The sequence below is a fragment of the Ictidomys tridecemlineatus genome, chromosome 13 (assembly GCF_052094955.1).
Source record: "Ictidomys tridecemlineatus isolate mIctTri1 chromosome 13, mIctTri1.hap1, whole genome shotgun sequence".
NCBI lineage: Eukaryota > Metazoa > Chordata > Mammalia > Rodentia > Sciuridae > Ictidomys > Ictidomys tridecemlineatus.
In genome coordinates this window covers 97,530,964-97,557,451 of record NC_135489.1, presented here as the reverse complement: position 1 = coordinate 97,557,451, position 26,488 = coordinate 97,530,964, and the positions used below count along the sequence as shown (strand labels likewise).

Here is a 26,488-nt window from a genome sequence, read left to right as displayed (position 1 = left end):
GCAGTCACCTCAACGTGCATGAGAACAGAGACCAGGACACACCACAGGGCCCTGCACCACCCTCCTAGTTGAAGGCCTGCACACAAGCGTTCAAGTCACATTGGACATTGGACAAGTCGTGGTGGTGGCGAAAGCAGAAGGTGTGAGAGAAGACAATGTAACCCCCCCACCACCCTTCTGGTTTTCCATGCACATCATTGCAAAGTAAAAAAAAAAAAAAAAAAATTTCCTTCCGGAGAGCTCGAGTGATTTCTGCTTCAACACACTCCGTCATGTCACGCTGGGAGAGTGAAGGAGCATTTGTTAGAGAAGCATGAACACAACTCGATGCAACACGTTTAAGTAATACAAACTTTCAAATCTAAGAATCCAAGCTGGAAGAAGCCAGTGCGAGTATGTGAAACTGAATCCAGGGCCTTGTTTCGAAAGAAGCCCTCTACATACCTTCTTCAACGAGGTGGGCTTCTTAGCCTTGGGGACCTCCCTCTGCTTCCCTTTCTTCATCAGGGGGGCACTGGAGTCCAAAGGGTTGTGAGGAGTCTTCACCTGATTGAAGCGGCGGCCCCTTTCCCCTGAGGAGGCATCTTTGGAGAGGACAGGCACAGCTCCGACTGCAAACACAGGGGGACAAGTGCCTCACAGTTACCTCTCAGCAGCCCTACGAGGCGCTCAGACACATCGGAAGGAACCTCCTAGGCCACCTTCAGACTAACCTCACAACCCTTCTCATCTTTGTCAACCTCTTACATATTCTTTTCACTGGCAGTATTCTAAAGAAAATTATTTTTTGGACAGGATCCAAAACTGTACCATTAATGTGGGAAGACCTACCTTTTATTCATAAAATCAAATCTGCTGCTTCTCAATAAATTCTAACAAAATAATGTGTGCATCATCATTTTCGACTCAGAATATTTCTAGGTGGTTTGTATTTACCGCTGCTACTGGGAATCAGTCCCCTCCATCATATTCCAGCTAGCACTGCCTTTATAGAAGTTAGCTATTAATTTCTGTACATGTGTCCCTATCTGGCTGTAGCTATTTATTTTTTAGTTTTTTGGTACTAGGGATTGAACCCAGGGCCTCGAGCGTGCTAGGATTGCATTCTACCACTGAGCCAGATCCCACTCACACGCCCTACCTCTACTTTTTAATTAGGAAAATATCCAAACACATACCAAAGCAAAAAAGACAATAATGAACCCCAACATATCCATCATTCAGCTTCAGCAACAACTATTTTTCTAAATGCACTTTTACCCACCCTCCTTTTATTTTAAAATATGTTTTTTGGTATATATATATTCAGTGTTTAGTCAATAAGGTATGCCCTTAAAATCTCACCTGCACAATTCCCTGCTTCAGTGCAAATCGTTTTATTTGCACAAGTTGTCCAAGACGATTCTACCTGCCTTCCAGGCTGCTTCTCGCCTTAGCTACAGCACAGGTGCTTGCATCTGCAGAGCCTCATTCCTGCACAGTGTCTGAAACATACATGTGTCTGGCTCGGCCCCTGCTCACACTGCTTGCTCACCTGGTACCCAATGCCACCACCAAGATCAGCCCCTCACCTGAGCTCCTGCAAAACCTGCCACCAGGCCCTCTAGTTCTGCAGCCCCCACAAACCACCACCAGGCAGCTCTACACAGAGCTCTACACAGTGGGCCCAGGAGAATCTGTTCCCATAGTAGTGAGGCCATCAACCCTCCCTTCCCCCAAAGCAGTCAAGAAGTTGGACAAAACTGCTGAAAACCATCAGGTCAGCCCTCTGGAAAGAGACCAAAGCCTTAGGGCCAACCAAGCAGCGAGCAGTTCCCTCCTGAGATAACAGCCTTAGGCAGGAGCCTCAGTGTCTGAGAGTTCTTCCCAGGCTGCTTTGCTTTCTCCCTGTTCTCCAGCTCATCCATAGGTGGGAAGGCCTCGAAACCAGCAGCTGTACTCTGTCACTGCCCAAAAGGGCCTGTTGGACGGAGAACATGCTCACTCACAGTAGGCCACAGCAAGCAGGGGATGGGAGTCAGCAAGGTTGGCTTGAGACTGCATCTCCACAGGTAGGCAACGGACCAGATCAGCTAGAGACTTAGAGGAGTTCTAAGAGGAGCCTCTGCCAAAGGGACCAGTTCTCCACACATCTAGGCTGACCCCAGGGAGTGTGCGTGGTGCAGGGGGAAGAGCAAGTCCCAGCCACCTATGCCTCCAGCCAATAGAGCCTGTACGCAGGCCTGGGGGGAACTGAGAGGGGAAGGCCTGGAAGATGGACCTGAGAGCTGAATGCACCCCAGTCCACACACAACTGAAAGTGGATGCCTGTGACCCATTTCTGCTGGGGAGATACATTGGTGACATCCACGGACAGACAAAAAATAAAACAAGAAAAAGTAACTGAGCAAAGATAGCAGCAATTATACTCTGAGGAAAGCAGACTGCAGATTCAGATCAGGCCAGTTACTTAAAAAGCAAAATAAGGTAGGCACGGTGGTGCAGACCTAGGATCCCTGTGAATAGGGAGGCTGAGTTCGGATGATCTCAAGTTTGAGGACAGCTTCAGCAGCTTGGTGAGACTGTCTCAAAAATAAAAAAATAAACAAAAAGGGCTGGGGATATAGCTCAGTGGCAAAGTGCCCCTGAATTCAATCCTCAGAACAAAAAAGTAGAACAAAAAATAGCACCATCAAAATAGTACCATCACCCACTTTTAGAGGGAATAAACCAGAATCCAGAATTGCTACAATATTTTAACTAAAATCTTCAGTATTCAACACAAAATTTTAAGACCATCAAAGAAACAAGAAACTGTAACCCATACTCAGGGGGAAAAAAAAGCAATTAAGAGGAACCATCTGAGTGCCCAAGATAGCAGATGGATACTTTTCAGGCAACTATTAGAATAAAATTGAACAGAGATTTCAATAACTAGAAATTATACCAAGGGCTGGGGTTGCAGCCCAGTATTACAGCACTTGCCTAGCAATCGTGAGGCACTGGGTTCCATCCTCTGTACCATATAAAAATATAAATAAATAAAATAAAGTATAGTGTCCATCTACAAATAAAAATAAGAAATTATACCAAAAATAGCTCACGATTTGCAATGTAGAAAAATCAGTAAACCTGATATCAGGTGCAGTAGTGTAGCCTGTAATTCCAGCTACTTGGGAGTCTGAGACAGGAGGATTACAAGTTCGAGGCCAGCGTGGGCAGCTTGGAGACATCATATCAAAAAATAAAAAGAGCTAGAGATGTAACTCAGCAATAGAGTGCTTCTGGGTTCAGTCCCCACTACCTCCAGTAAACTTTAAGACCAGCAGGATCTGGGCTGACACAAGTGCGGCCAGCTTGAGTTGCGACGACCATGACAGCCCCAGACACCCTAGCTAGCTTTTCTTTTTGCAGGGGTGAGGACACTGGGATCAAACCCAGGGGTGCTTTACCACTGAGCTACATCTCCAGCCTTTCTTATTTTGAGACAGAGTCTCACTAAATTACCAAGGATGGTCTCAAACTTGCAATCCTCCTATCTCAGCAGCCCAAGTTACTGGGATTACAGATATGTGCCACCACACTGAGGCCCTAACTGGACTTTCCCATGGTTGTCCAGCATCTACAAACAAATCAACCAACCAATCCATTAGAATTATATGCGAAGCTTTACAACCAGACCCAGGTGCCAGAAATGTGCTTCATTCTTTGATAAACCAGGAACATTCCAGCTTGGAGGAAATCACCTTTATCCTAACCCATGTGTACACATCTCTTTCTGACCCAAATGATGGGAATCCACTTGGTCTTGTTGCCACCCAGGACCATACTTCTGTCAGTAAATTCCCCAATAAACTGCACTGTTCATTCCTAGATCTGCCACTCTTTCTTTGGTCTTTGAATACGTGGGGTCATTTCTCATACCTTGTGGCCAGCTGTTCTGGAATGAAGACAAATCAATGGAAATTATTCAATTTTTAAAAAATACAGAACAAGTCTTAAGGAAAAAAGGACAGAGCTGAGTGCTGTGCTGCACGCCTGTAATCCCAGCAGCTCAGAAGGCTAAGACAGGAGGATTGTGAATTCCAAGCCAATCTCAGCAACTTATTAGTGAGACACTAAGCAACTCAGTGAGACTCTGCCTCTAAATAAAATATAAAAAAGATCTGGGGACATGGTTAAGTGCCCCTGGGTTCAATCCCACCCACCCCAAAAAAGGGGCAGAGATTCAAGAGACCTGTGAAGCAATATGAAGCACGCTGACATGAATACAACAGGCATACCAGAGGCAAAGAAAAAAATGACCCAAGATAAATAAATAAAAGTTTCAAATAATCCCTGCACTACCAAGGTTTGATAAAAATACATATATATTAGGTGAAAAACCACAACGAACCCCAGGCAGGATAGAGAGAGATCCATACCTACCCATGTCACAAATTGTTGAAAATCAAAACAGAAAGAAAATATGAAATAAAAGAAAAATATATCACATATAATAGACTACACTTCTCATTCACATCTAACTTCTCATTAGGAACAAGAGGCCAGAAGGTAGTGGAATGATATCCAAAGCCTTGAAAGAGAAAAACTCTCATTCAAGAACTATATATCCAGCAAAGTAAGCCTCCAAAAAATGAATTTTAAATAGATTTATAAACAAGAGACTGGGAAAAATTACTGCCAGTAGAATTTGTGTATGATACTGAAGAGAGCCCTTCAGAGAAAAAATGGACCCCACACTGAGGAATAAAGAAGACCCCAAATCCCAGAAAACTCAGGAAAGATAAAACTCCAGGAAGGCTTTCGAGGTGAGGTGTTTTCTAGATCTCACCCTACTCAGGGAGGTGGCGCTTAGCACTAGCTCATCTAACAATAAAAAGGAATCTGAATTCTATTTTGCTAATTTTTATTTTTCTTGTAAGGCTGTTTCCATTAGAGACCTCAAAGGAGAAGGCGATGGGCGGTTAGGATTTGGGTCCCCCTGGGATCTCTGGTCTAAACTATTATTGCCACGCTACCAAAATCCCAGACCCACAATCTCATCACCACAAACTATTTAAAAATCTGTTCTGAGGGCTCCCATTCTTTACTAAGTCCTTATTTCATGCACAATTCCCCCTGAAAGGTCCAACTTAAGTCTAAAAGAGTTGGCTGCTACTTCCTCAAAGATAGACCCACCCTTTTCTTATTTTCATCCTCCTCTAGAGGTAGGAATTCTCAGGCATTAGATGTACTGACTCCATCTTACATTGTTAGCACAGCTTTATGACCTCCAGAACATATCTGCCAGACAGAAGACCACCTGGCACTGCCAGGTCCCACTCCAGACCCTGGCCCCTGGGAGCTGACCTACTGGGCTGCTTTGAGAGGACTGTGTCTCTCTACTGTTAATGGTAGTTGTACAGTGTCAGTACACGGGAACACATGAGAAAACAGGCAAACACGAACAGGCCCCGGAAAAAACAATATTTGAATGTATAAAACCAGTCTCAGCTTTGGACTTAGGGTAAAATCCTAGCTCCAGAGGAGATCTTGAACATCGCTGGCTTTCCCCTCTACCCACCGATACTTATGATTCAATACTCCCAGCAACGGAGCCATAGTCACAAGTGTGGCCACAACCCCTCCTCAATGTTCAGCTACTCAACACCAAATACTCTGGGAGATTTACCATGAACACCATTCAACAAGACACTTCCCTGTCAGCTCCCCAGGAAGCTCTATGTTCTGTAGATTCAGAGTGTGGAAGAACACTTTCCAGACTTTTCTAAGGGTGAGATAGGCTACTCAAAACACCTGCTCTGGACAACATTTAGGCTAAAGCAATTTCTACTGTAATCCATGGGAGAAACCCAAAGAGAGTTACTGAGGAAAAGCTGCCTATGCCCACAGGTAACCAGCAGATGAAAATCAACTTTCACCAAAGCACTTGGGTTGGTCTGAAAACACTGATGCCCAGTAACAGCCTTCCTGGCCTTTATCAAAGCGAAGTGGAGCTGAAAGGAGCAAATTTCAAGGAAAAATTGCCCAAGGGGGTGACACGCTCCAGTTTTGGTATAAGAATTACCCAAACATATAATGCATGAAATCTTGATATAAATAAAATTACTAAAATCAGTGAGATAATCAAGAAAATTTAAATACAAACTGAATTCTAGATTGTGACACAACAGGAAATATACACTTGGTCTTTGCTCACATTACCAGGCACAGAGCTCTTAAAACCCTTGAAATCACCACAGTGATGCAATGACTAGTGGCTCTGCCCCTCCCATATTTCTTACAGGTATCCCGTAATTACACAGAATGGTGGAATCTGTTGTTACATATTTGTACATGCACACAATGTAACAATATAGTTCCTCACTACTGTTCCCTGGGGCGTCCTGAATAGCCTAAGGATGGGGCTGGTTACCAGTGAACCAATTAAGTAACAAGAGTTGGAACTTTCAGTCCCAACTGGACTTGTGGAAAAGGGAGAAGGGCTGAAGGTTATCCTTGATGGCCAATGATTTAGTTAATCCACGACCACATAATAGAACCCCCATAAAAACCTCAAAACAGGTTTTGGGGAGTTTCCAAGGCAGTGAACATGTGGAGGTACTTGCAGGACAGCTGCCTGAAGAGGGGATGAGAGTGCCACATCTCGCCCCACCAGCTGTTCCTGAGTTGCATCCTGTATAATAAATCAACATGCTAGGGAACTGATTTTCACAGTTCTGTGAACTGTTGTAGAAAATTATCAAACCTGAAGAGGGAGTCCTTAGGAACCCCAAATTTCAGCTGGTCAGTCATAATTAGGTGACAGCCTGGAGGATGGCTACCCTCTAAGTTGGGGCAGTCTGACAGAACCAAGCCCACAAACTCTGCAGTTTAATTCAGAGGAATCAGTGTCAACCTTGAATGAAACCTTGGGACAGCCTGTGGCTATCTCCTGAAAAAGTGAAATGCTGTGATCCCAAGTTCAAGGTCAGAATGGCGAACAAAGTCCTTCACTCCAAACATGAAAAGGGCTAGGCATCCCAGGGTTCAATCCCCAATACCAAAAGAAAAGAAAGAAAATGAATGGATTTTAATGTAGAAGTTGAGTATCCCTTATCCAAAATGCTTGGGACCAGAAATGTTTCAAATTTCAGAGTTTTTCAGATTTTGAAATATTTGCACAGACTTTATTACATTATTACATGGGGTAACAGCAAAACAGCTTAGTTAAAAAAAAAAAAATCAATAAGAGTTGCAGATTGTGGTATTTATGGTGAAATGACATGCTACCTATAATTTGCTTTAAAATATTTAAGGAAAAAAAGTAGCATTACAGATGAGACAAGACTGACCAAGGTTAAATTTTGGAGCTGGGTAACGGGCACCTGGTGAGAGGGCACATTATATCTCCTCTACATTTGGTGCTTTAGAATTTTCCATAATAAAAAAGTGAAAACCAGCTTGGTGTGGGGTAGCACACATGTAATCCCAGCTACACAGGAGGCTAAGGCAAGAGGATCACAAGTTCAAGGCCAGCCTGGGCAACTTAGTGACCCTATCTGAAAATTAAAATTTTTTATTTTCTATTGTTTTATTTTTGGTACTGGGGCGCTTTATCACTGAGCTACATCTCCAGCCCTTTTTGAGACAGGATCTCCCTAAGTTACTTAGGGCTAAGTTGCTGACGCTGGCCTTGAACCTGTGATCCTCTTGCTTCAGCCTCCCAAGTCACTGAGATTACAGGTAAGTGCCACAATACCCAGCAAAATAAACTTTTTTTTTAAGGGGTTAGGGATGTAGCTCAGTGATACAGCACTTGCCTAGCATGTGTGAGTCCCTCGGTTCAATCCCTAGTACAGTGCATGCAAGACTACACAAGCAAAATGAAAACAAAGACCAGACAAAACACTCCGTTTGTGCACTGGTTAAAATGCCTACTGCCTGATTCCATTCCAAGTGTTCTAACGAGTAGGTCTTAGGTATGCCTAGAACCTGTATTTTCTGCAGTACCCAGGTAGTGCCTCTGCAGGCAATCCTCAGAACACAGGATACAAAAGAGAGACTGGTTTTCAACATACATTGTCTACTGGTACCTAAGGTACTGCAGTTTGGCCAGCTTCATCTGCATCCACAAGTCTTAAGGTTGTATTCTAGGCTTTCACTAAAAGCCACTAGAAAGTACTATTATACTTAGCCCACTGATCCTTTTTTTTAGTTTATTTTTTTCTATGGTGTGAGGTATGATCTGACTATTCTTTAGCACCTGGAAGTCCATTGTCCCAATATCATTTTTGAGGAGACTGATCTTTGTTTTTTTAATGGACTTGGCAGCTTTGTCAAAAAATCAGTTAATCACTAAGTGCAGTGGCATATGCCTAATCCCAGCAACTCAGGAGGTTAAGGCACGGGGATCCAAGTTCAAGGCCAGTCTCAGGAACTTAGTAAGGCCCTAAGCAACTTAGTAAGAACCTGCCTCAAAATAAAAAGTAAAAAGGGCTGGGGATTTAACTCAGTGGTAGAGTGTCCCTGGGTTCAACCCCGAATTAAAAAAAAAAAAAAATTGGCCATAGGCTTATTTTTGCATTCTCAAAATATTCCATTGGTTTATGTCTATATTTATTCTAGTACCATACTGTTGTGATTATATATAAGTATCTTTTGATTACAAGAGAAAATATTTACAAAAATAAATATCTCAAAAAGACCTTGACCCTGTGCAGAGGTGAGAAGTCTCCTACCTGAGAACACAATGGGTCTGGAGGACTGCTTGGCATGCTGGGCATGCTGCTTCTTCTCCAGAGCAGCCAGCATACCTCCCAGGTCCAACTGCACTGGAATCTGGCTCTTCTTTCCACTATTTTTAAAATTATTCTGGAAAGTACAAAAGTCGTACGTTATACTACTATATTTCATACAACAAGCTTTCCATTTTACAAAAAAATCTCATGTAACTAAAGATTAAATGAACAGAGGTAGAAACTAGCACTTTATTTTTTTTAGGAAGTCCTGGGAATTGAACCTAGGGGGCGCTCTTCTACTGTGCTCTATCCCCAGCCCTTTTATCTGCAGACAAGGTCTTGCTAAATTGCATGGGCCTTTCAACTTGCCACCTTCCTGCCTCAGCTTTCCAATGGCAGGGATCACAGTCACATATCATTGCTCCCAGCTTTAAAAGTCTTAAAATTTTTAAAAACCAAGTACATACTAAAAGTATACCCAAAATTTGACATATTCTAAGCATATACCATTTTTGTAATGGTAGTGATTTGTATCTTGAGAAAGCTTTATTAAGAAGCAAAACAAGTTCTGCAAGAAAGTCCCTGACCCTCCCTCAGGGACTGCGTCCTTTGCTCCAGCACCTCCCCTACTCTCCTACAAATCATTCTCCTACCGGAACCAACAACCTACTGACTGGGGGCTCCCAACAGGAAAGAGCACCCCATTCAACAAAGGCAGGCAAGGAGTCGAGCTCCAGGGACAGAGGACAGCAAAGGGCATCACACAAACTCCAAGTTAATTCACACAAGGGTATAAATTAACACATAAGTTAGAATGTCTTTTTTAAATAAATGTAAAACTATTTTTAGACAATCTCTTTAAAAGACAAAACAATAAATGTGTTGAAATCTAAATGCTCCAAAGTATGAAAGTTCACTTAAATAATGAGTCACAACTCCTTCCCAAATCTACAGGCAGGGAGGGGGCTAGGGTACGAGGAGATTCACTTCCCCTTTGGCTTGTACTGACTTAGAAATTTTGGTGCACCTTTTATTTTTCTTCTGTCACACATTCTGCCTTGACAAAGAATTCTGTTTCCTGAATAAACTAAGCCAACTCTTTTTTTCTTCAAAGTTTCATAAGGCAGTTTACTAGTTTGTTTCTTCCTCCTTTCTCTCCAGCAACTGCAGTTACATCAGACTTTATTACAAAAGGGACAAAACATTTCAGCTTAGGAGCAATTCTGTTTCAACACATGGGATACAGTTCCCCCAGGAGTAACAAATCAAAACAAAACCACCTGTCTTAGTACTCAAAGATGTTTAGAGAGATTTTCCAAGAGTTTAGTTTAGCCAGAAATGTTAGGCCTAAAGCAACTATGGTTTCAATCTAAAAATTACCTGTGGCTGCTGTTTAGGTTGAAATTTCGGTGACTCCACTCTGTCTCTTCTTTCAGATGCAACTGCCAGATTGGGAAACTCCTCGGCATCCTAAGTAAACCACACACCCCTTTAGCTCTTCATTCATCAGGAGGATGCAAATATGCTTAGTTCAATTTTTCCTTGCTTATATTTTTTTCTTTAGTAAGATTCCACAAAAGTTCTTGAAGGTGATACAAAACAGTCCCAAACTACTAATATAAGAGCTTCTGTTTTATTTAACTTTTAGAGCAAATTTCAAGACCACATTCTAATAACCCTGTCCCAGAAAGAGAATAACATCAAGAATTTAAGGAATTGACCTTGAACCCAACCCTGAAATGAGAGTATCTAAGAACCTATTCTTTACTTTTTTTTTTTTTTTTGGTACCAGGGATTGAACTCAGGGACACTCGACCACTGAGCCACATCTCCAGCCCCATTTTTTCTATTTTATTTATACTGGGTCTCACTGAGTTGCTTAGTGCCTTGCTTTTGCTGAGGCTGGCTCGGAACTTGCAATCCTAGAGCCTCAGCCTCCTGAGCCGCTGGAATTATAGGTGTGCACTACTGTGCCCGGCTAAGAACCTGTTCTTTAAAAGAACATGTTGTTCATTAGAGAAACTATCAAATCTAGATTTAGCAGATTTACGTATTCTTGAATTTGTGCTGAACCAGCCTAGTACATGGAAACAAAGGCACCAAGCCTGCTGAGAAACTATTTTAAATTGTTTGAAAACATCTTAGGTCATTTTGTCAATATTGTAGGGGCCTTTGAAATAGTTATGTGGGAAATATGAGGCGGAATTGGGAACTGCTCATTGGTCCAACCAAAATGCACTGCTATAGCAGGTGGTCTTCAAACACATGACTGCTATTCTCAAATGGATGTTCCCAGAGCCTTGGGAACCAAGGTTTGTGGGAATGTCCTGGGCTTGACCCTAAGTGAGACACCCGGGCAGCACTTCTGCAAGACACCTGTGCCTGCATAGCAGCCAGGATGCTGCAGTCTGGTAGAGCGGTAGGAGGCAGACAACCCAGCCCCCAAGAAACAGCCAGACCCAGGCTGGCCCCTTATCCTGTAAAAACAATGAGCGCTTCTGGAAACTCATGGAATTCTCATAATATCAGGGCCCACAATAAATCTACAATATTCCAAATATCTCTTCATAGTAAAGCATTTACAAGATTTCTGGACAGAAAAGGAGACCCTGCAAAAGTGGGCATTCTATAATCAAGGAAAACAACAGAAAGAGAACTGAGGGGATGTATTAGTGACATGGCACACCAACTGTTCCATTCTGATACAAGGAGCTCTATTTCCTTACACCATTCACTCAAATGTTCACTGAGTGCCCACCATGAGACAGCTGGCGAGCCCAAAGGAATATGTGGAGACAGTGAGTGATGACTATTCTCTTTAGCACCAGGAAAAGGATCATTAAAGAAAATGTTAAAGATGTTCACTCAGGAAACCAGTAATGACCCCATGTGTCTATTAACAAAGACCCATTTAATATATCACACGAAGTAAATAATAAACATAAATGTACTTCAATCCTTGGTGGTTCTTGAACTGTCAGGATTTCATATTTTGATTTAGACTTTTCTTTCTTTTTCTTATTCTTCCTTGAGGCTTCATTTTGTTCAAGGTCACCACCTTGTGATGCTTTGGACTAGAACAAGAACAATGCAAAAGTTGTGGATTTTTAGGGGATCCAATAGAATCTTTAACACCAAACATCAGAACTAAATTAAGATATCAAGTTGTATAATCCCATGTCAACTGTACTCGAATTGATAAGGAATTCTATCCTTATCCCCTGTTTTCAAAAGAATCAGCATTTGGTAGATTAATAAGAAAGAAATAAAATCTGGTAAAATAACTGTAAAGCCAAATTCTTTCTGAAAACCCTGTGGATTTGAACATGACCTAGTTTCCTTCTTGAGGAGATCAAGTTATCGGTAATCCTACTAATACCAACCTGAGCTCATTCAGACATCTATTCTATCAGTAAGGCCTGTGATCTGCCTGAGCATCACAATCATGACTGACCCTTCCATCAGGCAAAAGCCTCACCCAACATGGACACGCTGAACTGACTCCCACAGTCCCCCAGCCCTTGCTCCATCTTCAATCAGGTCAGGTGTGCTCTGGCCTCAAGGCCTTTGCACTTAACATCCAGATCTGGTGAGGCTACATCTACCTCCTTCAGTTTGGTAAAAATCACCCCATCTCTACCCATCCCCTCCCTCTCTGTCCTCTGACCTTGCTTAGTTTTCCCTTGAGACCACTACCCACTCTCTGACATGCCATCTGCCTACGTACTGACAAGCCTCTCTCTCCATCAGAATGATCCACAAGGCAGAGACTTCTTATATTTTGGGTCCTGCTCTATCCCAGGGGGAATTCAACCTTCAGGAGTAAAACAGCCAGCAGCTATTAAAAATGAGCTTTTCAGCCTAGTGGGCACAGTGGTACAGGTCTTAAATCCCAGATACTTGGGAGGCTGAGGCAGGAGGATGGGAAGTTCAAGGCCAGCCTGGGAAACATAGTTAGAACTGGTCTCAAAATAAAATTTTAAAAACAGCTAGGGATATAGCTCAGTGGTGGAGCACCCCTGGGTTCAATCCCAGTACTATGAAATAAAGAAAGAAAATGAGCTTTTCCACTGACCTAGAGGAGTTGTTTTTAGTATTTTATCAAGTAAAAAAGACAAATTTTAAGGGAAATGTGTACAATGTGATTGTTTTTTGTCCAAAAAAATGGCTGGGGTATAGCTCAATGGTAGATCCCCCCCTCCCCTCCAAAAAAGAAAATGAAGAACCCAAAACAAGAGAAATCCCTCTCAGTTTGTTTAATGTTTTACAAGCGGAGTCAGGAAGTATTGTGGATTACTAATGTGGGATTCTATAAGATGTGAGAATAGAGGTGTGGGAGAGCGGCTGGGCTGTAGCTCAGTGGGAGTGGGCAATCAGCATGCACAAGGACCTGGATCCAATCCTTGGCACCAAATTTAAATGTAAAGAGGTATGAGAAAGAAGATCTTTTACATCACTAGATCCTTACAGTGCTACATTTATATTTTCTCTAATAAAATTTCACAGTACAGAAAGTTTCAGAAGAAAACTGCAAAGCCATCTAGATTATAAGATTATAGGAAATGTTAATTTTCTTACTTTTATTATAGAACCTTTCTGAAATAAACTTCTCTTATACCTATAACTAAGAAAATATTTTTAAAGAAAGATTCTAGAAAAATAAAACAAGAGCTGTTAACTCAGAATGTTAACAGCACAGTAGGAAAACTGGCCTGCATAGCCACCTAGAAGCTGTAGCCCAGAAGTAGACAGTGGGCTGCTGTGCTGTGCTCAGTACCTGGAGCAACCCAGAAACAGGGATGAGGTACCAGCAAAAGCCAAGTTCTGTGTACGCATACAAGAGAAGGTCTCCACACAGAGCGGTGACAAGTGAGCAGTCTCGCTCTGCTCTAACAGTCACCATCACACCTGCTTGTAAGGCACCACAAACACATAGCTCATCATCATGTGGGAGAATCTAAAGACATTTCTGGATATCAAAAAGCATCCTCATACTCAAAAAGACTGCCCTTCTTATACATTTACTAGACAAAGCCATATTTCAACTTCACAGACTTCTATACAATGAAAATTAAGAATATCTAGACTGGGGCTGGGTGAAGCTCAGTGGTACAGCATTTGCTGTGAGGAGCTGGGTCTGATCCCCAGCACCAAAGGAAGAAAAAAGAATTCAAAACAGTTCACAAACATTTTAAGGTATGGGTCTAAAACGTGGGTTCTCATGTTGAAAAATTATCATTTGAATTCCTTGATGAATATCCTATTCTTTTTTTCAAGGTGCAAGTAAATAGCTTAGACTAGTGAATATAGGAAGGAATGAAGCATGTTCACAGTTAGGACTAGGATGGGGAATCATCCAGTGGCATAGATTATCCCTCTTACTTTCCAATTCATTTTACATATGTATACACAGTATCTGCCATCCTGACCATGTTTAGGTGATCAGTTCAGAAGCATTACACACATCCATACTGTTGTGCAACTACCATTCCCACTACTTCCAGAGCTCTTTTCCTCTTGGAAAACTGAAACTTTTCCCATTAAACACTAACTCTCATTCCTCTTCCCCATGGATCCTGGCCACCATCTTGCTTTCTGTCTCTGGTGATGCACACCTTTTCAGTAGGATGAACGTGTTTCTCTTTGTTGTAGGAAGGATCCGAAGATAAAATTTCAGAGGATGACAAATTAACACTTTTAGGATCTGCTGATGAAGCAAACGTCTTTAGGTTTATCACGGAAGTAACATTTTTAGGAGCTGGTGACAGTTCTGAAGGTAACGTCTGCCGAACAATATAACCCATTGGTGTCCAAGATAACTCTGCTCAAAGATAACCAAAATTGTTGAACAACCTCAACAGTAAATAAGAAATTTCATAGTTACTCAAACATGCATTACATGAGGTAATTGCTCAGACAATAATTAAAATTAGGTTATTGTCCAAAACATCCCCTTGGAAACTATGGTATTCGCTAAACTTGTCTTTCCTCTGGGAGCATGCATGACAAATTTTTCCCCTTTAAGACTGATTTTTCCTAGAAACTAGCTTTCTAACTTGGGAGGATGGAGGTGGGGAGACAAACAATAGTTTTGTTTAAAAAAAAAATCTACAATAACATCCACGTGGCAAACAAACAGAATTAAAGAGCTAAAGATCAAATGTTGGCCCTACTAACCTTGATGTGTACCTTTAACATCAGAAGTCAAAGATCACTAGACTTCAGCTATCACAATAACTGGTAATTTATTTCTCTTAGAACACAGGGATAAGTACAGCAACACTACTCCTTAGGTGCCCATGAAACTCTATACACAGACAAAACAAAAGGACATCCATCAGGACATGGGCAGATGAACACCTATCAGCAGCTGTGGCTACCATCAAGGGAGGCTCTCTGTATCACTACAGAGCTATACATCCTCAGAGCAGCCTCAGAAGTGGAGATCCACACAAAAGGACATTTGTAAACACAAGAAAACAAAGAAAACACATCAATGAATAAATTCAAGTTTTCTGTTAGAACAAGGTACTATAAAATTTTCAAAAATAGGGTCCTATTATACTTTTTGACTATGTTACTTCTTGGCCAGGATAGGACAGATAAGCTCGGAGAGGCGCAGAAGTCAAAACTGTCTTCCTAACAGTAGAAAAGCATCAGTTGCCTCCTGCCTCTCCCTCCCTCTCCCGAGTATACCCTGGAGTGTTCCATAGGTTACATGACATGCAACTGTGAAGCAGGAAATGCCAAAGCAGATCTACAGAGCTAGATGTTAGAGAGCTATAAGTCTGTAATGCAAGGTTGCTCAGATTCGTTTTTTAATCTTAGAAAATACTTATTTTTCATAAAATAGACTATGTGAAAATGCAGTGCGTTTCTCATTATTTTTAAGTGAATTAACATTTAAAAATCTCTTCAACTTTAAATATAGTAAATCTTGACATATATTGCCCAAATAAAAAGAAATTCTTGGGCTGGGGTTGTGGCTCAGCAGTACAGCGCTTGCCTAACATGTGCGAGGCCCTGGGTTCAATCCTCAGCATACATAAAAATAAATAAACAAAACAAAGATATTGTGTCCAACTACAACTAAAAAATAAATATTTAAAAAAAAAAGAAAAAGAAATTCTTTGGGATCTTTAACTTTTAAAGGTATTGGGGATCCTGAGATCAAAAACTTTTGAAATTAGGTAATACTGAAGGAAGTACTCATTTCTGAGTTCATAATTTCTCACTTAATTGCACATCTATTTCACTTAGAATTCTCATCTCTTTACAATCCTTGTGCATGGATGTTGAATCTCATTGACTTTAATTTTCTACACCAACACTATTAGTTGGGCAACAAAATAAAAATCTTTTTCATTCCACTGGAGTTAAAAATGAACTTAGAAAATATGACACATTTTTAAAAATAATGTTTTGCAGGCACTCTTACCTGTTGTACATGAAGGGGAATTGGTAGCAGCATTATCAGTTATATATTCAGTTGAATTATTATTTTTCACCACTATTTCACCCTAACATGAAAACACATAACATGTCATCAGGGAAAAGCAAATTATAAAAAATGTCATACTACTATTGGAATAGACTACTATAATACACCTATTAGAATGGCAGAAATCCATTGTAATAGCAACAACCCCAAACTCCAGAGAGTATGTGGTCCAATAGGAACTCTCATTCACTGGAGAGGATGCAAAACACAGCCACTTTGAAAGACAGTTTGGCAGTTTCTCACAGATGACTATCAAAACATGAAAACACATGAAGGGAAGTGAAATGGATATTACTAAGTGAAAGAATCCAATCTGAAAAGGCTACCTACTGTAAGATGCCAACGATATGACATTCTAGAAAAGGTACAAGTGTAGAGATCAGTGGCTGGCAGGGTTTGGGGGAAGAGACGAACAGGTGGAGCAGATGACTTTCAAGGCAATGACACTACACTGTATACTCTAATGATGGCTGCACGTCATTATGCGTTTGTCTAATTAAGAATGTACAACACCAAGAGTGAATCCTAAAGTAGATTATGAGGTGATAATGATGTGTTTATGTAGGTTCATCAACTGTAACAAGCACACTACTCTGGGGTTGATGCTCATAGTCAGGGGAAGTTGTGCATTTGTGGTGACAGTGATACATGTACATGAAAAGTCTTTGTCCCTTCCTCTCAATTTTACTGAGAACCTAAAACTGCTCTAAAAATTGAGGTCTAATTTTTATTTACTAATTTTTTGCAGTTCTGAGGATTAAACCCAGGGGTGCTCTACCACTGAGCTATAACCCCAGCCATATATGTATGTTTGTATATAAGTATGTATTTTATAAAATAAAAATAAGAACATACAGAAAAACATAAAAGAAAAAAAAGAACATACAGAATTCAAGATAATGAGGGAATCAGTATGTAAATCTTCTTCCACAAATGGATGAACCTATTTTATGTTCATAGGGGTAAATGAAAGATCTGTTTCTTTGTTACCCTTCTTCTTCCTCGTTTTCATACTGAGATGTACTCCATCTCTCTCTTCAGTGGAAATTTATCAAAAAATCATTTTAGAGATTACTAACCCAACACCATCTTTTCCTGGAAGTCTGAAGTCAATCCATTCAAGGAAAATGTCTCAATTTTTTGGACTAAACCTTTTGAGACCAAATGCTGAATACTATGTAATTTAAAATTATAAAGCAACAAACTGAAAGTACCTATTGCACCTTTTTTTTCTTTTTTGGGTATTGGTTAGTGAACCTAGGGACACTTTACCACTGAGCTACAGTACCAGCCCTTCCTATTTTTTATATTGAGAGAGCATCTCACAAAGATACTTTGGGCCACATTAAGTTCCTGAGTTATGTTTCAAACTTGTGAGCCTCCTATCTCAGCCTCCCAAATTGCTAGGATTACAGGTGTGTGCCACTGTGCCCAGCTCTAATGCAATGAATTTTGTTGAATCTGCTATATAATTAGCAAGACACAGATGCAGATAAAGAAAATTAAGAATTTACAATATGCAGTTTTAAGTACTACTTAAAAAAAAGTCCTTTTTCTCTATATTGGAAAATGGCTATCAGAATGCAATGCTAGAGATGACATATTTAAAATGTGCTGTCAAAGAAATTAGACTAAGCCAGAAACTTTTTCTTCTGAGGCACTACAATACCTTTCATCTACAAGATAAAATGATTTTAGGAGGTTCTTTTTAAAAATAATAAGAGGTAGCAGCCTCATTGTAAAAAAATTCAAATAACTGAGAAGGTCAGAGGGATGAAAAGCCTCCCCAGTGATGTGGACTTCACAGCCCTCATCAGGATCATGATAAGGTGGTGGTTGAAATGACATAACTGAAAAGGTATATACTGAGGACAGACAGACAGACACAGAACCCCCAACTCACCTCTGACACTGTTGCAACTGGTTTTCCCACTTCTCCAAGGAGAGAGATGTTGGTCGAGGTCGAGTGGAAAGGTCCCCACCTGGGTTGTTTTTGTATCTCTGCCATATTATTATTCTGTGGACTCTGCAGTTCAGGAAAATCCAATCTGCTAAATTCAAATTCAGGTTTGGAAGTAGACACACGCTTTGCAATGATTCTGGATTTCTTATCTGTTTGTTTATGATAACCACCTGTAATTACAGAATGAAAAGATATAATTTGGTGACTAATATTTCAGCTTAAATTTCAGAGTAGAAAGTCTATTGCTATTGATGTACTGGGCTGCTGTCAAAAACATCCTAACTGGGCTGGTGTTGCTAACTTTCTTTACAGTAGTATAAAACTCAAACGACCAGTAACATGGATCATTCTTGTTGCATCATCATAAGGAAATGTGAAATGCATTTCAAATGTGGGGAGTAATTCTAAAGCTGATGAAATAGTTACTTCAACCTGACTGTACAGCTTAGCATTTTAATTATTTGTAATATGTATTTTAGAGTTTTACATGTTTAAGGAGATTCTACCAAAACTTCCTTTATGTAGTAAACTTTCTACCTTTCGGTTTTCTGGAACAAACTGGAAGAAGGCAAATAGAATGAAACTTACAGCCTCCTTCCCATCATTTTAAAGTGCAACAGATGACGTAGGTTGCAGCACCATGAAGCCCCTCAATAAACTGTGAGGCCAGAGCTACTATAGTTAACAGTTAAAACTTTCCTTTCATCTTTCCATGTACCAAATAGTTTATGAGTGAAGTCAGTGAAAAGAGATAAATTTACAAAGTACATAATATAAATGACACATGAATAAATTGGTAGTTCCAGAAATTACACAATTACAAAAGCTTTAAGTCATATAAATAGGTGATGCTTATGATCAAACTGTACTAGTAAATAATTTACAGAAACAAAATAGGACACCACAGGTTGGGGGTGTGGCTCAATGGAGAGTGCTTGCAAAAGTCCTGGGTTCATTCCTCAGCAATAAACAAAAAAAAGAAAGCTTATAAAATATGACATCACACAGAATCACTCATTTTCAACCAGACTGGAACAGAAGTTTTCAAGCTAAGAGTAGATGTGACTTGTGGCACAAATAAAAACCATGCCTCTGAGTAACTACCATGCCCAAATTTGGTATTTTTTAGGATGGGATTTTAACCAAAACCTCTTTCACCTACTAAAAGTTTCCCAGAAGAACATCAGAGATGCTACTTCAGAAATGAACATGGTGAAACAATACCAAGGATATGGTGATGATTTGCTTTTATTTAAGAGCATATTTTGAAACTTGTGGTTACCACCCAATCGTCAATAATCTCAGACAAGTTCTTCATGTGTAAAGCAAGGTTCCCTTCTGAATACACAAGTAAAACATATCACATAGTAATCCCCCACCCGGGAGAAAAGACTTCCAGAATCTCACAGAAAGTCTGATGCTCTCAGCTGTACCAGGCTCCAAGTCTCAATTCTTAAAAAGTCACAATGAACAAGTCCAAAGAAATAGCTGATGTTTTGAGGTAGATGGAGTTACATGGACAGTACACATAGTTTGTTATTTTTACCTGATTTCAAACTATTCTCATCATGAATGGACAAATGATGGGAACCTTTAGCTGATTTTATTTCAGATGATATTGTACCATCGGCCTTTTTACTGTTAAACTTTTGCGCATCACAGTTTTTTTTCTGCAGAAAAGATTTAAAAGCAACATGAAATAAGAAAACCAACACTATAAAAAGAAGTTTAAAATAGTAAATTAGTAAGTAGTCACAATTCGCTTTTAAAAAGTTTATACAAAATCATTTCTTTTCTTTTTTGTGTCCCTGGGGACTGAACCCAGGGCTTTGTGCATGTAAGCCATGCACTTTACAAACTGAGCTATATCCCCAGCCCCAAATAATTTCTTAAGAGGCTAAATACCACAAAAAGATATGTGAGCTTTCTTACCACAAAGGTGCATGCCTGTAATCTCAGTGACTCAGAGGCTGAGGCAGTAGGATCACAAGTTCAAGGCCAGCCTCTGCAACTTAGCCAAGGCCCCGTCTCAAAATTTTAGAAACATTTTTAAAAATTAAAGACAAAAAAAAAACCAAAAGATCTGGGGATATAGCTCAGTGGTAAATTCTCAGTATCAAAAAAGAAAAAATGATAAGTAGTGCTTAAATATCATACAAAAATATACCAGTTCCTTATATTTTAAACATTAAAGCAACCAATTCAAGGATATAACAAAACCATAGCATTTCCTCACCTTAAGCAGAGCTTTTGTTTCTTGTGGGAGGGGGCACCTGTGTTCATTTCGGGGCTTTACTGTCCGAAAACCCCGGTAACAGCTGGGCTGGTTGTAATCATACTGCGAGGCAGGCACTGAGCAAACATTTTGTGTAGACTCAAGGGTATAAAGAGAATAGGCGTAGGGATGGAGCGTTATCTCTGAAGATAAATACTGAGGCGGAAACGTTGATGGTCCAAAGGCTGTTTCTTCAGTATATATCTTCTGTCTAAAAAGAATACATTACAGTTAAGACTTCATAATATAAGCCAAGAAGCTTAAAATTTCATAATAAACTCAATCATTTAAGTTTTTAGATCATTCACTTTAACACTGGATAGCACTAATTAAAAGCCAAATAAAGGAGCTAGGGTTGTGGCTCAGTGGTAGAGTGCTCGCCTAACATGTGTGAGGCCCTGAGTTTGATCCTCAGCATCACATAAAAATAAATAAATAAAATAAAGGTATTGTGTCCAACTATAACTAAAAAATAAATATTAAGAAAAACTAAATTAAAAATCTTTCTCATTTCACAAATAAAGATGCTGACCTGTTTCCATGTATTTTTCTCCATAAGCAATGTAAAGAGGAACCTGCTCCAGCAGTTTTCCACTCTCCTGCTGGCCAGTACTTGGAAACGCCTCTCTCTGCAACCCTGGTCAAAATGACTAAAAACTCACGCCCTCTGCTGAGAGGCTGCTCAATAGCCTGCAGGGCACACCCTCCTCCTGGAGCCATGGGCTCCTGCAGATCATCTTCCTCCGGTCCTTCCCTATTCCAAGTTCTCCACAACACTTGTATTTTGCTGACTATGAAGGCCAGAACACAAAGGGGACAGATTCTTGGCACTGAGGTCAGCAACCACACTCCCTACGAACAACACAGATGCCATTTCTGAAAACTGCTATTGCGTCAATTTTTTCAGCTGGTAGATTAAAGCAAAATACAGCTTATCACTGACTTAAGCACCATTAGTGTAAGACTGGAGATTTCAATTATTTTCCAAAGAAAGGTGATGCAATGACAAAATGCTAAGCAGACAAGTTACAATACAAATCACAACCTCTTTGTTCCCACATTGAAAGGTAGGAAAATCCAAGTCTAGTCATTACACATCCTATGCAGTCTTCTTGTCTCCTTGTTGGGGGCTATGAACATAGGCACCCCTTACTAGAAACCATATATGTAATCTGTTGCAAGTAGAGTCTGTGGAGTAAAAAAGGGGGTGACTGTAAGCTCTGCCTGCCACACAAGAATGAGCTTTACTATTTTCACTTCCCTTCAGTGCACATTGCTTTGTATCACGGTGTACTAATTTCATGATGTTATAATAAACTTAGATCTGGTAAGAGCTTTTATTTATAGACATTTACCTCTAATAATGAAATATTCCTACCTAAAAACCAAATAAAACCTTCTTACTGAACTTTTTCTGTTCCACAGAACATCTGACCTATTGCTGCTTCAAACTGCATTGGAACTAGTTCTTTGTAGGAAAGAGGGAGATTCAAAGGTTTGTCCCACTACCTACATGCTCCTGTGAATTCTATGCTTGATTCTGTTCTGTGCCTCAGAAAATCTAATGGAACGGCTAGGGATGTGGCTCAGTGGAAAAGCACTTGCCTAGCATTTGTAAGGCCCTAGGTTCCACCCCCAGAACATCAAAAAGAAAAAAGGAATGAAAAGGGAAAAAGAATGAAATTCTAAAGAAGGGCAAGTGAAGGTGAAGAATCTGTTCTTCAAAAGAGGGGCATAGGTTTATATCTTTCTCAATAAAACATGTACAGAAGCCAGGCATAGCAGCTCACAACTGAGGCTGAGGCAGGAGGATGGCGAATTCCAGGCAAGCCTGAGCAACTTATTGAGACCCTTTCTCAAACACCACCAATACACGTGTGTGCACACACACATACACATGTGAACAATCATGAAGAGTGTTTTTCTTTTAGCAGCTTTCTAATTTTTTCTCTATTTCCCGTGCCTGAATCCAATCAAAATCCTCAAGCACTCTTCCTTAAAAATTGAAGGTGAAGTCATTACCTCATTCAAAACACCACCAAATGTTCCCTATTTCCTACCCAGCAAACTTAAACTTTTCTGCAGTATTATCTAGGCTTCCAATCTCTGCGAAGCAAAGTTCAGCTGTTATATATTGCTAAGCCATGTGCGAGTTCTTCTCCAAGCTGATTGGTTTTAACTAAACACATCAGCCAGTGCTCTCTGAAATTTCCAAAGTATACTGCAAGATGCTAAAAATGTTCAATCAACTCTTGCCAACTGTAGTAGTAGTTTTGAAAAATACTACTATTAAACTCAAGCCAAAAGAACTAAATGCTAATTCTGACTCCATGCAAAACACCATATACCCACCAAAGACCAACTATAGCACATTAGGTTTCAACTTTTGTCAACAATTACACCTTCTGATGTTTCTGAAATACAACAGATAAATCAATGATTTTCTTATTCATGAATTTCTTATTTCATCCTTTTGAAAATAATTCTGGAATTTATATACAGTATAAAAGGAGCATGAAGCACAGGATTTGTACATAAGCACTAGAGCTGATTCAGACCTTAAAAACAGAGATACAAATAAATCTACATAATTATGTGAAAGGTTAACACTTATTTTTCCAAAATCAGCAAAAAATGAAAGTCATTTTGCTAAATATCAAGAGAATGAATCTTGAGGAAGAAAAGGAGAATCTAAAGAAAAACATAAACATTCTTTCAATTAAAAGAATTTAAAAACCACAATTTGTAAAATTCATCTGTAGAACATATATAAAGTAAAATAATTAAAAGCAAAAGCCAGAAATTTCTTTTAAAAACCCTATTCACATAGAAGAGGCCATAGTTACTCACTCCAACCCCTTCCCTGACCAATATTTTAAAATGTTAACCCTTAAAAATAAAGAATATGTTATCTATTTGATTCTCCCTTTGCCCTTTTCTACTTACCCCTCCTTGCCATTTCTTCTTCCATCCCAGATATATGATTCCCCCCCACCAAGTACAGGGGATCAAACCCAGGGCCAAGCATCTATCACTGAACTATAGTCCCTGCCCCTAGATACATGATACAGTTACTGTATGAACTCTGAGTATGGAAGAAGGGCAGAGGCAAAGTTCCAGCTTTTATCACAGGATATAGTTAAGCTGTACAACTGGCTCAGATGTTTTTCATCTAGAGAGTATGCTCTCACCATCTGCAGAACTTTAATGTGGTAGCTGTGGCATGTATGAACATCCAATCACTGTTATGTTAAATCCATGAAATAAGCCCCTACATAAGACAAGATGTTTAGAAAATACATACTCAGTCACAGATGGTTCCTGTACAAATGGATAGTAAGTTGCTGCACAGCTAGGGAAGACACATGTTGCTGAGGACTCAGACCATGCCGCATTGAGCCCAGCAAATTTGGGGACAAAAGGTTTGACATCTGCTGACAACTTGATGCTGCCCTGTGGAAAAAGGTGGATTTGAGCTACATAACTTCTAAGAGCAACCAAATGCAAACAAACAAAAATAAAACCCAAAGAGGTACTCCATTATAACCCCACAACTGTTGTTTAAAATCTTCTGCCTAGGTCAGGTGTCATGGTGCACACCTGGTGCACTTCTAGAACCCAGCAACTCAGAATGCTGAGGCAGAAGGATGGCAAGTTTAAGGCCAGCAACTCAGTAAGACCCTTTCTTCAAAAAAAAAAAAAAAAAAAAAAAGGAAATGTAGCTCAGTAGTGGAGCACCTCTGGGTCCAATCCCCAGTTAAAGAATAAAGAATACTTGTATACAGTTAAAGAATACTTGTATTTTTTCCTAGTAAAGAATTCCTTTACTAATGCTTTATTAGAAAAACATTTTTCAAATGTTAAAAATGAAAAATAAGGAAAATCAATTTAAATGGAAGTAAATAAAGCCTATATTATGTAATAAGGATTACAATTGCTGTTTCTATGGTTTTAAATTTGGAATACGGGCATTTAACCTATATCAGTTTAACTAGGTATAACAGAGAGCCTCCTTGGACTTACTGCTGTCGAAAATGCTCAGGAAACACTTAGCACTCACATAAGTTTATTTCCATTAAATTTCTCAGAAAAGTCACACAAAACATTTGCTTGTTACTCAACAGAGCACTAAGTCTCTTGCTTTATTAGAAAAATAAGATTTGATTTGGTAGAACATGATCCTATTGTCACGAGCCCCTGGAATTTAAAATAAAGTGTGTTTTTTTGTTTTTGGTTTTGTTTTGAGGTTCTTGAAATAGGTAGTATTTAGAAATAGGTAGTAAGTGACTTACTTTCACCAAGAACTTTTTTTTTACGTTTTGACAGGGCTCGTTCTAGCGGCTGAGGGTGTAGGGCGAAGGTCGAGGTTAAGAAAACCCAGGGAGCTAGAAAACCAGTTTCTCCTTCCCCGGAGCGCGGCCAGCTTGCCGAGGTCCCCAGTTCTCGCCCCCGGATCGCGGGGAGGGTGGCAGACGCCGGCCTCTGTGGCATCACTCCCCGCCCGCGGCGCTGACCACCGGGGGACCTGGGGTAAGTGGCCGACGCCTCAAGGACTCCCCGCCAGCCACCCCGACACCTCCGGACTGAGACCCCCCAAAGGAAACCAGGTCTACAGGCTAAAGCCGCCGAGAGCTCGCCCGCCAGGGCGGGAAGCCCCTGAGACCTTTACCTCGCCTTCCGACTCCCGCTGCCCCTCTGACGCCATGGCAGGCGGCTCTGAGGAGCCCCCGCCCAGCGAGGACAGCCGCAGGGCCCAGATCACTCAGCGTTTCCGCCTTCGGAGGCGGCGCCAGGAAGTGCGTCAGAGAAAAGCGACAGCGCCTCCCCCGCCTTCCGGCGGAAAGAACTGAAGGCCCGCGGCCCATGGGAGCCGCCAGCGGAAGTCACCCGAGTGAGGAGGCGTGGCCTAAGGGTAAGATATAGGAACCTCGGGTGGCTTCCCAGGCGGGTTGATTGACTTAGCAGCAGGACTCGAGGCTTAGCGGGAAGCCGTGGGTTACTTGTGTCTGGCGAGATGCCTGGGAGGATTCCTCGGTAGGTACCCTGGAAAGGCCCTTTACCGCGGTGGCCTCCCGCACTTCCCAGATCCCCTCTAGGTTGAAGACCTGGGGTGTCTCCCATACCCTGTGAAGAGGCTTACGGGCCTTGTGGGGTTTGGGGTACTGGGGATTAACCTCTGAGCACTCAACCACTGAGCCACACCCCGAGTTCCTTCTGAGCTGCCGGAACTACAGGCCACCCCCCCTGCCCCTGCCAGAGACCCTGTAGGTTTGGAAGTTATTAGTGTCAAACTTAAGAAGCACCTAGCAGTTTGGAAGTTACAATGGAAAGGAATTTGACCTCAAAATTGTTATTTCAACAATTGTTGAACATCTAAAAAATGTGCCAGGGGAGGGTAAAGAGATGGAAAAATAAGACTTTTACAGGATGGAGAAAAAGGCTCTCCACAAGGGAAGGTGTTAACCGCAAAAAATTAAAGTACAGGGAGGACAGTAGACATGCTGGAAGCCCGCAGAGCGGATTCCAAAAGATGCCAATTTAAAGATGAGAAGACGTTTGCCTATAATGCAGACCACTTAAAGACTGTGGGCTAACTAAATTGAAACAAATCCCTTGCAGACTATTTGAATAATACAGGTATTTTTTTCAAGCTATAAATGCTGGCAGTTCTTGTTCATGTTTCTGTCCGGATGGGTTCTCAGACTGTTACAATTAAAATTGCCTGTATAAACGCAAACCTAAGGTCTGACAGGAAATCTGTGCTGAAGGTTGAAGGGTTATCATTGGCTGCCACCATTCCCTCTCAGCTAATATATTTTCTTGTGTTCATTAAATACACTTTCTTTTCTTTCATTATATACACTTTCTAAACAAAATTGCCTGTGTTCCCTGGCCAACTCCTCACTAAGCACATCAACTAAGAGTATCTGCTTTTAATGCAATTTTTTTTTTTAGTAGCTAAAAAGGCAATCTAAAAAAATGCAAAATATAACGTGAAGATGTTGTACAATGCTTAACTTTTAATACTGACAATGTAATTCTTATAC

At 40.6% G+C, this 26,488-nt stretch overlaps 1 protein-coding gene across 7 annotated transcripts in view; it reads right to left on the bottom strand.

The window, feature by feature from the left end:
- The window catches only part of Secisbp2 (SECIS binding protein 2), a 36,385-nt gene extending 11,128 nt beyond the window's left edge, over positions 1–25,257 (bottom strand). Inside the window, exons 1-11 of one of the 7 annotated variants that reach the window (XM_005340225.5) lie at positions 25,111–25,257; positions 23,746–23,894; positions 20,403–20,652; positions 19,713–19,836; positions 18,107–18,336; positions 16,141–16,222; positions 14,318–14,523; positions 11,654–11,776; positions 10,083–10,172; positions 8,703–8,835; positions 445–611 (exon numbers count right to left, since the gene is read on the bottom strand). In XM_005340225.5, the coding sequence (XP_005340282.2) occupies positions 445–611; positions 8,703–8,835; positions 10,083–10,172; positions 11,654–11,776; positions 14,318–14,523; positions 16,141–16,222; positions 18,107–18,336; positions 19,713–19,836; positions 20,403–20,652; positions 23,746–23,894; positions 25,111–25,146 (1,590 nt within the window). In that variant the 5' untranslated portion in view covers positions 25,147–25,257. The remainder of the gene's footprint in view (positions 1–444; positions 612–8,702; positions 8,836–10,082; positions 10,173–11,653; positions 11,777–14,317; positions 14,524–16,140; positions 16,223–18,106; positions 18,337–19,712; positions 19,837–20,402; positions 20,653–23,745; positions 23,895–25,110) is intronic. The other 6 variants (XM_013365154.4, XM_040271442.2, XM_040271446.2 and 3 more) reach the window with 6 other exon arrangements.
- Positions 25,258–26,488: the final 1,231 nt, after the last annotated feature.